The sequence below is a fragment of the Esox lucius genome, chromosome 20 (genome assembly GCF_011004845.1).
Source record: "Esox lucius isolate fEsoLuc1 chromosome 20, fEsoLuc1.pri, whole genome shotgun sequence".
In the NCBI taxonomy this organism is placed as follows: domain Eukaryota; kingdom Metazoa; phylum Chordata; class Actinopteri; order Esociformes; family Esocidae; genus Esox; species Esox lucius.
In genome coordinates, this window is record NC_047588.1 from 17,861,915 (window position 1) to 17,874,683 (window position 12,769).

The 12,769-nt window shown below is 40.9% G+C and overlaps 1 protein-coding gene across 1 annotated transcript in view; it reads left to right on the forward strand.

Moving 5' to 3' along the window:
- Positions 1-12,769, forward strand: part of adam15 (ADAM metallopeptidase domain 15) — a 43,226-nt gene that overhangs the window by 13,129 nt on the left and 17,328 nt on the right. Inside the window, exons 5-10 of the mRNA XM_020040827.2 lie at positions 793-896; positions 7,820-7,896; positions 8,090-8,168; positions 9,358-9,434; positions 10,359-10,575; positions 10,704-10,769. Coding sequence (XP_019896386.2) covers positions 793-896; positions 7,820-7,896; positions 8,090-8,168; positions 9,358-9,434; positions 10,359-10,575; positions 10,704-10,769 — 620 coding nt within the window. The remainder of the gene's footprint in view (positions 1-792; positions 897-7,819; positions 7,897-8,089; positions 8,169-9,357; positions 9,435-10,358; positions 10,576-10,703; positions 10,770-12,769) is intronic.

The following is a 12,769-nucleotide window of genomic DNA, read 5'->3' on the forward strand; positions in this document are numbered from 1 at the left end:
CTAGCCCGTTGGTGTGAGCCAAAAGAAACTGGAATAGAATGTTTTGGTTTTCTTAAAACCTGAGTCATTGCTCACTAAACATCTAGGTGTATGAGCATTGGATGTGTTTCTTTCGGCACATTAACTACTTTCAAGGTGATGAATCATCTGAAATCAAGTTAGAAAGGACTTGAATTTCTCCTCTGAGTGTTATTATGAAAGGGGTCCACAGCACCAAAAGCATTTTAGAATCAATGCATTACAAAATGGAGGGCTTCTACAGTTTAGTATAGCATTTTACAGTATACCTCTGTTTACAACAGAATTGTATGTAGTGATATAATAATTATCAAGTCTACTATAGTATGCTGTAGTAATTTATAGTATGTATTTTTATAATGTGGACAGCTGGCATGATCCTGTTACTGATTGGATTGTGTTATTATTCTAAATTGTCCGTGCTTAAAATAGATTCTGACATTGACCTTTTTTCCTGGCAATTTAAAACTTCTAAATGAAAGTAGCATGCTAACTGTTTTTCCCGCCCTAAAATGGTATAATTTGTTAGTGTTTTATTAGTACTAAGGGATAAAGTTCAGAAATATAAAGGTTATCTAAATTTATTTTTGTCCCATAGGGAAGAAGGTTTCCATGACAACCAGGGATGGCTACTAGTTTGTCTGCTGTTCATACAGATGTTAATGGTCACTACTAATACAAAAAGACTGTGCCTGATGTTAGAGAATAAAAGTGATATTTTGCAGAACATAAAACCTAGATGTTCCTATTAACCCCATCTCTCCCTGTCCACAGGTCCAGAGCACCACCCAGGTAGTAGACACACCACACCACTGGAGAGAATTCGGCCATTTGTTCTCGTGGACGGACACAAAACAAGTCTTAGTAAAGCCTTGCAGGTGAGGCTGCAGACATCCACAGAATTTTGACTCAGCATTGAACTCACTACTGTGCGGCCATGCTTATTCCATTCCAAAGTCATCCATGTGACAAATGTTCTCCTTTCTGGGTGGAGTAAATGGTATGGGGGAATTCTTCAGGATATGATTTCAGACCGCCTGTCAGCTGCACAGGAAGTGTCCGGCCCCCCAGTCCCCCTCTTCAGATCATGGTTTTATTCAGGAAAGCTCCTTGTAAAATATGTCAACGCGCCTACTTCCTTCCTCTGTTATATTAGCACAAAAAAGGAAGCCAGACAGCAGACCAACCCGCCCCCCCCACCCCTACCCACACCCACACACCATTTTGCAGGAATGTCGACAATAAGATCATGACATTAATTATAACCAGTTACTGGATCTGAATGTTATCTTTCAAAAGGTTGAATCTCATTGGCTTAACAATCTTCATCAGGCAGCCAGATTGTTTATTGGTTTCAAAACCAACCAAGGCGTGGCACTGTCATACAAATAACACAGCGGTGTAAGCCTCCTTGGCTGAGAGGAAGACGAGTCAGTTCTCTTGCCTACAGTTATCCCCTGAACCACTGCAGTCGTTGCCGTATGAGGAATTCTTTTTCCTGAGGTAAGGTTAACACACGCTCAGCGTACCCCTCATGCTGACAAGCTTTGTGTCAGTATGAGGGTGTCTGTGTAAAGCTGTGTCTGTGTACAGCTGTGTGAATCTGGGCTACACGCTTCGTTCTTCCATCCTCATCCCTGACCTGTAATGTTTCATTTCCCAGTCCAGATTATTTGCATGACAATGAACTCGCCAACTCTAGCCATTTGAGACTAAAAATAGTTTTGCTCTAAGTTACACACATTTTTGTGTATTATGTTACACACATAATTGAATACATTGTTTTATATATTTACGCATTCTTTGTCTGACAAGGATTCTAAGGTGAACATTTTATAGGTGATTACCACTCAAGAACAAATGTATTGTAAAGCCCTGTTGTGGTCTTGATGGCAAGCAAAAAAGGGCCAGTGTTCAGGGTGCAGGACATTTTAAATAGATATGATTTGCCTTAATAAAACAAAACATTATTTTGTGGTGATTGACTGATGATAAGACCAGAAAAGACCATCAGATTCTCTGGGACAATTTAACAATATGTTGGGGTTGTGGGCGTTACAGTAGGAAGGAAAAGGCTGGGGAGACGGGTACATTGACGGAATAAGAGAGAAATGGCACTGACAGATGTCAGATTTGGGGCTCAAAACCCTGTCACCAGGAGCCATGTTTGGTTCATACGTCAGACTCTGGCACTCTGCCGACATACTTCCAACTTGCTCTTATTTTAATTCACATTAAAGCAATGCTACATGATTGGGCTAGTCCAATTAAGAACAAGATTTCCTATTTTCATTAACTTAACTGCAGATGTCTTCTGGTCGTTTATGTTTTTATTTGTGCTAGTACAGTCAAAATCTTACATAGGGACCCTATACATGTCTCATGTACACACTAAGTATTTAGATCCTTTGCCATGATAGTCCAAATTGGACCCAAGAGTCCTTTGATCATCCTTTCTCTAGATCTTTATTGGAGTTCACTTGTGGCCAAAACATTTAATTGGATATAATTTAGAAAGGCACACAAATATAAAGTCCCACACTTCACAGTGCATGTGAGAGCAAAAACAAGTCATGAAGTCCAAAGAACTTTCCATAGACCTCTGAGATTGTCTCGGGCATAGACCAAAACAAGTTTATAAAAAAAAGTCTAAAGCATTGAATGTTCCCAGAAGCAATTAGGCTCCATAATTTTGAAATAAATACATTTTGGAAACAATCAACAATCAAAACTCTTCCTAGAGCTTGCCGTCCAGCCAAACTAAGCCAAGAACCCTGTGGCCACTCTAAGAGCATCAGAATTTCTTTGCAGAGATGGGAGAGTCTACCAGATGGACAACCATCTCTGCAGCACTCCATCAATCAGGCCTTTATTGTAGAGTGGCTAGATGGAAAACATTCCTGATTAAAAGGCATATGACATGAACGCTGAAGGACTCTGCATGAGGAAAATATTCTCCAAGATTTATGTCTAGAGATAATAATGTACCACTCATCACCTGGTTATTACCATCCTTACGGTGAAGAATGGTGGTGGGAGCATCATGCTATAGGGATGCTTCTCAGCAACAGGGACTGGAAGACTAGTCAGGATTGAGGGAATGGTGAGCATAGCGAAATACAGGGGGTTCCTTGAAGAAAACCTGATGGGGAGACCCGAAGATCCCAGTTTACTAACGCTCCCCATCCAGTCTGAGGGAATCTACAAGGACGAATGGAAGAAACTGCACAAATCTAGATGTCCAAAGATGGCAAAGGAGGCATACCCGAAAAGACAAAGCTGTGATCTCCGCCAATAGCACTTGTATGTCGTACTCAATAAAGGGTCTGAAATACTTACGTGCATGAGATATTTCTTATTTTTTTAAACCATTGACATAAATTACTGAAAACATGTGAAGGGGTCTAAATACTTTCTGAACACACTATGTACATATTCACACTATGAAGCTGAAATAACACTCTATTGTTCTGACATTTTAAGTAAATTATGAAAATTCCAGTTTTGTGTTAAACCCTGGAATTTAAGCCTTTTCCAGTGTTCAGGAACTGTTGGGGTACTCACAATCATGGCAGTTCATGTAAATGCACTGCTCAAAAAAAATTAAGGGAACACTTAATCATCACAGTATAACACCATGTCAATTAAACTTCAGGGATATCAGTCTGTCCAGTCAGGAAGCATAAGCATTTGTGAATACATTTCACCTAATTTGGTGCACTGAAGAGGAACAGCAAGACAACCCCCAAAAAGGGAATAGTTTTGCAGGTGGTAGCCACAGACAATTGCACTCATCTTTTCCTTCCTGATTGATTCTTCTCTAGTTTTGTGTTTTACTAGTGTCCTCAGTGATGGTCTGGGGAGGAATATCCTTGGAGGGTCGCACAGATCTCCATGTGCTAGCCAACAGTACCCTGACTGCTGTTAGGTACCCGGGATGTAATCCTCAGACCCATCGTCAGACCTTACGCTGGTGCATTGGGCCATGGGTTCCTCCTGCTGCAGGGCAATACCCTGCCTCATGTGGTCAGAGTGTTTAGGCAGTTCCTAGATGACGAAGGGCCTGATGCCATTGACTGCCCCTCACGTTTCCCAGACCTGAATCCAATCAAGGACCTCTGCAATGTTATGTATTGGTGCATCAAATTCCGCTGAGTAGCGCCACAGACTATCCCCGAGCTCACTGAAACCCTGATCCAGGTCTGGGAGGAGATCCCCCAGGACACCATCCACTGTCTCATCAGGAGCATGCCCAGACGTTGTCAGGAGTGTATACATGCCCACACACCACTGAGTCACATTATGAGTTGCTGTGATGAAATTCACGGAAGTTGGAACAGCCTGTGATTTCAACTGTTCCGTAAATTTTTTTGAGCAATGTATCTTTACATTTGTTCCCTAACACCCACATGATTTCCACATTTTTTCAGTTAGTAAGTAAATGCAGTGGTTTATAATAAGCACTGATTTATCAAATGTTTTTATTCCAAAGGGACAGGGGCTTTTATTATTCTTACTCTGCTTACTATACATTTACCTTAGTCCAGTCATGTAATTTCTGAGAATCAACTTGACATGCGGACAGACTTACGCACACACTGATTTCTGGTGTGTAAGGCGAGGGAGTAAGCTTCACCTTAATACATCTTAAGAACAAGATCTTGGCTAATTTAAGGCCTATCACTCTGTGTTAGCAGTAATCATGTCTGCCACCCCACCCCCTTACCATGATGTTCAGACCACCACGTTTGTGTGTGTGAGTGTGGTGGGGGTTATTTTCTTAAACCAAGTATGACATTTTTTATAAAGTGTCCACCCACTCTGCCACACTTGAAGCCATGCAATTCCAAGTATGTTCTTGATGTGTGATCTGTCCTGGAATAGACAGTGGGATACTTCATACACTATGCCTTTGGGTTGACATTTTCCTAATTATCAACTACTTTTTGTCTCTGGACATAATTTAATTAGTCACCGTAAATATAAAGAACAAACTCCCATGCAAATTTAAACAGATAATGTTACTGACATTATGTTATGATGATGTGTTTTATTGCAGGATTATTGACATAATGTATTATTTTACTTGTCCATCAAAACATGTTTTTAATTTTGTGATTGGATAGCCTACCTTAGCAGATGTAGCTAAAGTGTTTCTCTTCTGTTTGTTGGACTAAGCCGGTTTAGGAATTGACCTGAGTTAAGCCCCAAAGGCCTGTTAACTAGATCATTAATTATTGCCCCGGAGGAATTAGAATCCTCGAGTACTACTCAGAGCCAAAGGGATGGTATTTGCAGTAGGCATGCTAATTGCTAAATGGGAATTTATCAATTTCTGGATATCCATGCACAGCAGTTAATTCACATCCAGTGGGATTGGTTTTCATTCTAGCACCTGCCGAATATAAACCATCTAGTGTTGTTTTTCTGGCAAAACAATATGAATCAGACAAGTTTTAGGGAGTTCTGGATTTGAATGCAATGTGTTTGTTCATTGTTCACTGCCTGTCACTGTAATGAAGAACAATATGCAAGTAATCATCCCCAGATACTGGACAGGCACACTCCAATGACTTGTCCAGACTTGATACATAAACTTGCTCCAGGTCTGCTGGGTCACAGATTAATTAAGTGAAAGTAACGCCACATACAGACATCTGAGGACCCAGCTGATTTGTAATTCCCTGCCTAACCTTTGAGCTGAAAGAGCTGAAGATGAATCTTGATTTGCGCTGTCCCTTGGTCCATCCATTACACCCATTCTGCCCCTCCTCCTCTCTCCTCCTCCTTGGTTTCTTCCTTCTACTGAGAGTGACAAATAGCCACGCCTCTGAATGGACCCCACCCAGCATTCATGTGACTGTGAGCTCATCTGGTTACTGGCAGGAGATCATGGTCTGGGACATTACCTCACTGAGGGAACAAGGGAGAGGAGGGGTGCATACGAGGGGAGAGGGTCTGCTACCAAGCGAGAAGAGGACAGGTAATGACAGAAGATCTGTACACAGTAATCAATAGGATAAAATGAATGTCAGAGTCAGGCATATGGAAAGAAGAAAGAAAAGAGAAATAAGGCAATGGACAAACAAAGCATAGAAAAGTTGGGGTTTTCTTGACTGGACTCCAGTTCTTTGGGTGTGATCCTCCATGAGAGCCATTAACCAATGCAGCTCTGTTCTGTAATGATCAGTGTTAGTATTTTGGACTCTAACTCAAGAACTACAATACCAAAACTATGGTTGAAGAGAGAGTGTGTGTAGTTCTCTTTTTTTATGGGTTTGTTTTTTTTATTCTGGAAAATTTCCATGACTGTTCAGTAACACAGACCCACCCAGTATAACGCAATCTCTCCCTCCCCACATACTGTGGTGAATGACCTCACCAAAGTCCTCTGATTATGAATTTCATAGAAACTAGAAATTGACCGAAGTCCTTTTCCCATTCAACTATATTACAGTCTCCCCTCAAATAGTACCTTTAACTTCTTGCATTATAACTTTCTAGGATGTGGAACCAGTCTTATGACAGTTATGTCATAACCTATTGCTTCTTTGGGAAGGGACACAGATGTGTGTGTCATATGAACCATGATGAAGATTGGTTAGGGGGTTTTGTCAGTGCTGAGCCACAAACTCTGACCCACTGACCTAACAAAATGTAGTTTTATTGAAGAACATAAATAATTCCATAACCAGGAATAATACTCTTGAGAGAACATACAACCCTGTTTCCAAAAAAGTTGGGACGTTGTGTAAAATGTGAAAAACAGAAAGAAAAAATTTGCAAATCATGTAAACCCTGTATTTAATAGATAATACTACAAAGACAACATATCAAATGTTGAAACTGAGAAATGTTACTGTATCTGGAAAAATATATGCCCACTTTGAAGTTGATGCCAGCAACATATTTCAGAAAAGCTGGGACAAGGGCAACAAAAGACTGGAAAATGTGTATATTACAAAAAAAACTAACATTTTACAACTAAGGCATGTGGCTTCGGCAGGACGTGGTGGGTGTGTTGGGTGAGAGTGAAGGAAATGTGCTACAAAGGAAGTCCCTTTATAAACGGTCTCTCAGGGCCTATGGGAGTAACCTTGGAAGATGGCCTGCACACTGATTCAGCTAATTTGGGCTGTGTACACAGGTGCCATGGCCAATCAAGAACTGCATGCTGCTCACATTTAGAGAGTTTGGGTTTATTTTTTTGAGAGCTAGCATGTGTAAGTATTGATAATGGCAGGGGAAGTGTTGACAGGACGTGTTGTGATAATGGAAGGTGTAAGTTTTGTCAGGTAGAGTTGTGATAATGGAAGGTGTAAGTATTGACAGAACGTTTTGTGAGAATGGGAGGTGTAAGTATTGACAGGAAGTGTGAGAATGGGAGGTGGAAGTGTTGACAGGAAGTGTTGTGATAATGGGAGGTGGTAATGTTGACAGGTAGTGTTGTGATAATGGGCGGTGGAAGTGTTGAGTGGTTGTGTTGTGAAAATGGGAGGTGGAAGTGTTGAGTGGTAGTGTTGTGATAATGTCACCTGTTCATTAAGGCACCCGTCTAGTACTAATCATGAATACCCAATGTTGCGACGTTAAGAGATTTCCAGTCAACTCTGAACAACAGTAGCAAACAAAGTAGTTGATGGAACATTTATGATTGAAAGTGTGTCAACAAAAAGCAAAACAATTCGTTTTAATTTGAAAATCCAATAGGTTCACTTACTATAAAATATTCATCCACTGACTTATGAATGTCATTATCACAGCTCACATCTTCATGTGTATGTTCATTTTCCCTTCACAGAATGGTCACCCAGACAAGCTACAATGCGGTCTTCAAATCGGAGGCAGCATCTATCTTTTGGACCTAGAGAAAAACTAGTAAGCTCCCTATCGGAGAACTTCAGAAAACATTACTTCATTCTGTTCGCTAAAAATGTCTGAGGAGCAGAAAATCCCTGATCTTAGAATGAGTAAAAAGTTGTAATTTTGCTGTCTCAAGGAAGACTTAGGACTGGCCTTGCAGACATGAAGTGGTCTAAACAAATGTAAATGAATGTGCTTTTCCTTGCAGTGATCTCCTGCCCAAGCCCCCCAATGTGTTCTACTATCTACCTAATGGTACTGGAGTTTCTTTAAAGGAGAGCCCGGTGGTACGTATTGAGCTAATGCCATTACTGTCACCATCATTGTCCTGTAGTTACCGTACCACACGTGTTGTGAATGTTCTGATGTTGTTACCTGATGACTCCTACTGAAATCTTCCACTTCACTCGTTTGCTGCACATTTCCTTCTGAGACATTTCTGTCACTGAGGTCAGCCTTTGTCAAACCCAGGTCTGTGGTCTGGGACCGATCAGTGGACAGATGCCCGCCCTTCTGCGGCATATCCCTCAAAATGATTGGAATGGATTTCTCTCAAACTACTGAAAGTGCCACTGATTTTATTTTTTTTACAATTTGGACCCTCACTGTCCTTACTTAACTTGATAGTTTTTTTTGCAAGGCTTTTATTAACAGTGGGAATCAGATCAGAGACAGGTGAAGTGAAGGGTAGAGATCGTATTGAACAAGGGTTTCAGGCTGGGTGCCACATGTGTGAATAGAGCCAGCTGTGTTACCACTAGACCATGGCTCCACATAATTTTTTCAGTGTATTAATACAGATAATGGAATTTTCGATGGGCTTAAACCTAATCTCTTGTGGACAGACTACTAAAACATTAATAGTACTCTAGATCCATCATGAACCAACTGTGTGAGATAACAAGCAGCGTTACTTGTGGTGCCTTGGGAACATCCAGAATTCCCAGGTGTTAGCATCTTTCACGTTCTGGAAGGGGAGATTTGGCACTTAGAGTTTCTGGAAATATTCGAACACAGCGTGGCGCTCTTTGTTCCAGTTCCGATCTCATCTCTTGCAAGACATTAGTTCTGGGCTAACCAAGATTATTACTATCTTAAAACAATGATGTGTTTTAGTACTAGATATAGAAAAAAAATCCCCAAAGATTGCCTTGCTTTGCTGGTCCATGGCTCAAAAAAGTTTGAAAAAGGCTGGTTTGTAAAACATAAAGCTTTCTCTGACTGAATCATCTGTAAACAATCAAAGTATCCAAGCCAATGATGAATTTTGTATTTCACTTAACCCACATGTATTTGGGTGTCTCTGGTTCCACCCCTGTGTTTCTGGGACCAATCAGATGGCATGATTGTCAAACATTCCACAGTGAGGTGTTCAAATAACAACTCGTTGCAAATAATCAGCTCATGTTTGAGGGGCAGGATCAATGAGTCTTCTATTATGTATGATTTTGACTTGTTTCCCTGGTTGTCTCCTAGACTCACTGTTACTACCATGGCTCAGTGAGGGGCTTCCCGCAGTCCAGGGTGGCTCTCAGTACCTGTTCTGGACTCAGGTAATAAGCACATCAGAGAGTGTCAAAACCCAGCCACTTTTCTGTCATACACTATGCAAAGACAAGAGCATGAAAACAATGTTCCCTTTAAAAATTAACCTATCAACAGTGTCCATGGTTGTACCACTTCCTATCTCTGATCTACAACAGCCCATATCCAGTTAGTGATTATGGCCTTGTTTCGGTACAGTAGTTCCACATCGTGTGGCCGAGTCAAAGACCGCAACCCGTTTCCTCCGGGGCGGATCGTGTCGTGCTTCTTATCACGCTGCTCACTTAATCAGGTGGTTTTGCTGAATCTGAACCCGCTCCATGACCAACGACCACAGTTACCCGACCACCAGGAGTTGCTAAAGGGCGATGTGACAGAGAAGCCCCCAGTGCCTCCAGCTGTTACATCTCAGCCGTGTGTCATGTTAATTTGATTGAGGAGTGTGCCGAATTGGAAAGTAGATTTAATTCAATTTCTTATTAATCAGAAAGTACACTGACGTGAACCAGGAATGGTAAATGAGGTATGAAGGACCCCTTATTCTGGGGGATAAAACATTTAAATGCAATTAATGTCCGAAACTACATTAATCTCAGTTTTGAGAAAGTGCAAGTAAAAAATAAATATAATTTCCCTAGCCCTGGCTTGGATATCTGAAGCCCGAGGTTATTATAGGAAGGAGGAGAACCTTCTGTCAGTGTTGATTTAGAGTTGTTTTTCTACCTAAACCAGAGGATTTAAGAACACTTAAACCCGGGTGGGTGGGCCGTGTAGTCATGTTGTTTAGAGTCATGTTTATGTAGCTGTGCTGATCTACTCACTTGCAGAGTCTTGCTCAGTGTCCTCACCTCAAGTTACTGTGTTTACTTGGAACTTATAAGGCATTTTGTGTTGCTGTTGAGTAAGTCTCTGTTTATTCTCCTCTCTCCCAGGGGCATGGTGGCCATCAACTCCACCCTTAGCTTCGAGCTGCTCCCTGAGGAGGACTATGAGAACCAGGAGAGGGCAGAGGAGAGCGGAGTGGCTGAGGAGGAGGGGATTCACCTGCTCTTCTCCACTAGGCCTCTAGAGAGGGCCAGTGCTGGTGGCTGTGGGGTGTCCCACACAGATGTACCCCTCATCCCCGTCCCACCACAAGTATCACACAGAGTGAGAGGGGCTCTGACTAATATGTCCTGGGATAGGAACTACTGGTGGTTTTGTCACTGCTGGAAATATTATACACATTGTCAACAACATGCTCCACGTTGACCCTTGTTTATTGAATTGTTTTGCAGAGTAAAAGGGACATTCTCTCAGAGACCAAGTACATAGAGCTGGTGCTTGTAGCTGACCACAAAGAGGTAATGTAAAACAATGCTAATGTATGACATTTTATGCAAAACCAAAAAATAGCTAAGCACCATCTTTTACTGATTTAGCAATTTTGAGTTGAGGAAGGATGAATGGTAATGGTGTCTTGAATTTCATTCATACCGTGCCTATAGAAAATAAACTGCCCCCCCCCCTTTTTTTTGTGTCAGTGCCTCAGAGTTTAATACATTTAAATGAGGATTAATTTCATTTATTATAATATGCACTTTTAAGAGTATTTTATTGTGTAAAGATATTATGTATTAAAAATACAAAACTGCTGAATTATAAATGGAACATTCTCCACCCTGTGCGGTAATACTTGGTTGAAAGCACCTCTGGCAGTCAGTTAAGCTGTGAGTCTCTTGGGGAAGCTGGCAACCAATTTTGCACATGTAGACTTGACAAAATCTTTGCAAAACTTTTCAAGCTTTGTCAGGATCCTTTGGGAATGTCGATAGACAGCAATCTTCTAGTCACGCCTTGTGTTTTCAATTGAATTTAGGTCAGTTGTCAAATGACATTTTCTTTTTTGTAGCTTGTAGCCAATCCATTATAGAGTAGCTTTGGATGTGTGCCTGGGGCCATTGTCATGCTGAAAGGTGAACTTTTGTCCAAATTTCAGCTTTTTTGCAAAGGGCAGCCAGTTTTTGTCAAGAGATATTCTGTACATTACATTCATACGGTACATTTATTTTACCTTTTATCCTGAGCCCCAGTGCCTGGCAATGCCCATAACTTCTGCCACCATGCTTCACAGCAGGATGGGTAAAGTGTTGTGTTAGGTTTTTCTGCAAACATTTAGGACAAAAAGTAAAATTTTTGTTGATTAGGACCACAACTCCTTTTGCCGCTTGGCTACAGAATCTCTTGATCATTTTTTTCACATAGTTCTAACAGGATTCAAGGGGAAAGCCTGTACCTTTTTCATTGGCCTCTTGGTAGCCTTTCGGATCAGTCTCTTACTTGATTGGCCATCTAGTTTGAGTGCCATACACCTTCCACTCGTCTTGACAGTGTTTCATCAATCGATATGCCTGTAGAATCTTTTTTATATCAATTTTCTAATCTGTGTCTTTCATAAAATATCTTTTTGCCGGACTGCGTAAGCGGAGCCGGCTAAGAAGAGCGAATGTCTCTGACTAAGTGAGTGACTGAGTGACTGATTACACCTTGTTAAATAGCGTAGTGGTTAGAGACGCGGGCTCCGGAACATCAGGTACCGCGTTCGCCTCCCGTTACAGTCAAAATGCATTATGCCTGAGGTTCAGGTCAGAAAAAACGCTGGTTACAACTTTACATAGCTACGTAATAGGAAGCCTAAAATAGAACGGTTCTGGTGGATATTGGGATTTGTTCAGGAAAGACAAACACTTCGCTGGCTTCACGATTCTCTTGTCTTTTTACTTGACAAAAAAGTGATTTATCATGAGTGATAGACATTCGAGGCTTCATTACCGTTCTTCTAGCAGCAGGATATTATGCTAGCAGTGCTAACTCAGATTTTCTTTTACAAAATAAAAGCCATCATTGAAATTTATAAGGAAATATAGTTAACAATCTTGTCTGTCAATCTAGTCTGTACATTTTATGTTATATGTCAGTTCCAGTGTTATTCTTGTCTGTTATTTTTCACAGACTAGATTGTTAACTATTTTGCCATATACATTTAAAGTATGGCTTTTATTGTGATAAAGAAAATCTGAGTGCTGCCAGCAAAATATCCTGCTGCTAAAATAACACGAATGAAGCCTTGAATGGCCATCACTAGTACATCCTAACGGCTTCCAGGTCATTGCTGTAAATTTGAATAGAATATACAGTCAAAGGTTTGCTCAAACTTACCAATTCAAGTGAATTGTTAAGTGTCCAAATGTTTGACTAGTACTGTATATATTAAGCATTTTGGTTTTTATTTAATCTTATTGAAGTGTGGTGTATTAGCATGGCTAAGACAACCATGTTCCCATTCAAGCTGCTGAGGACTGAT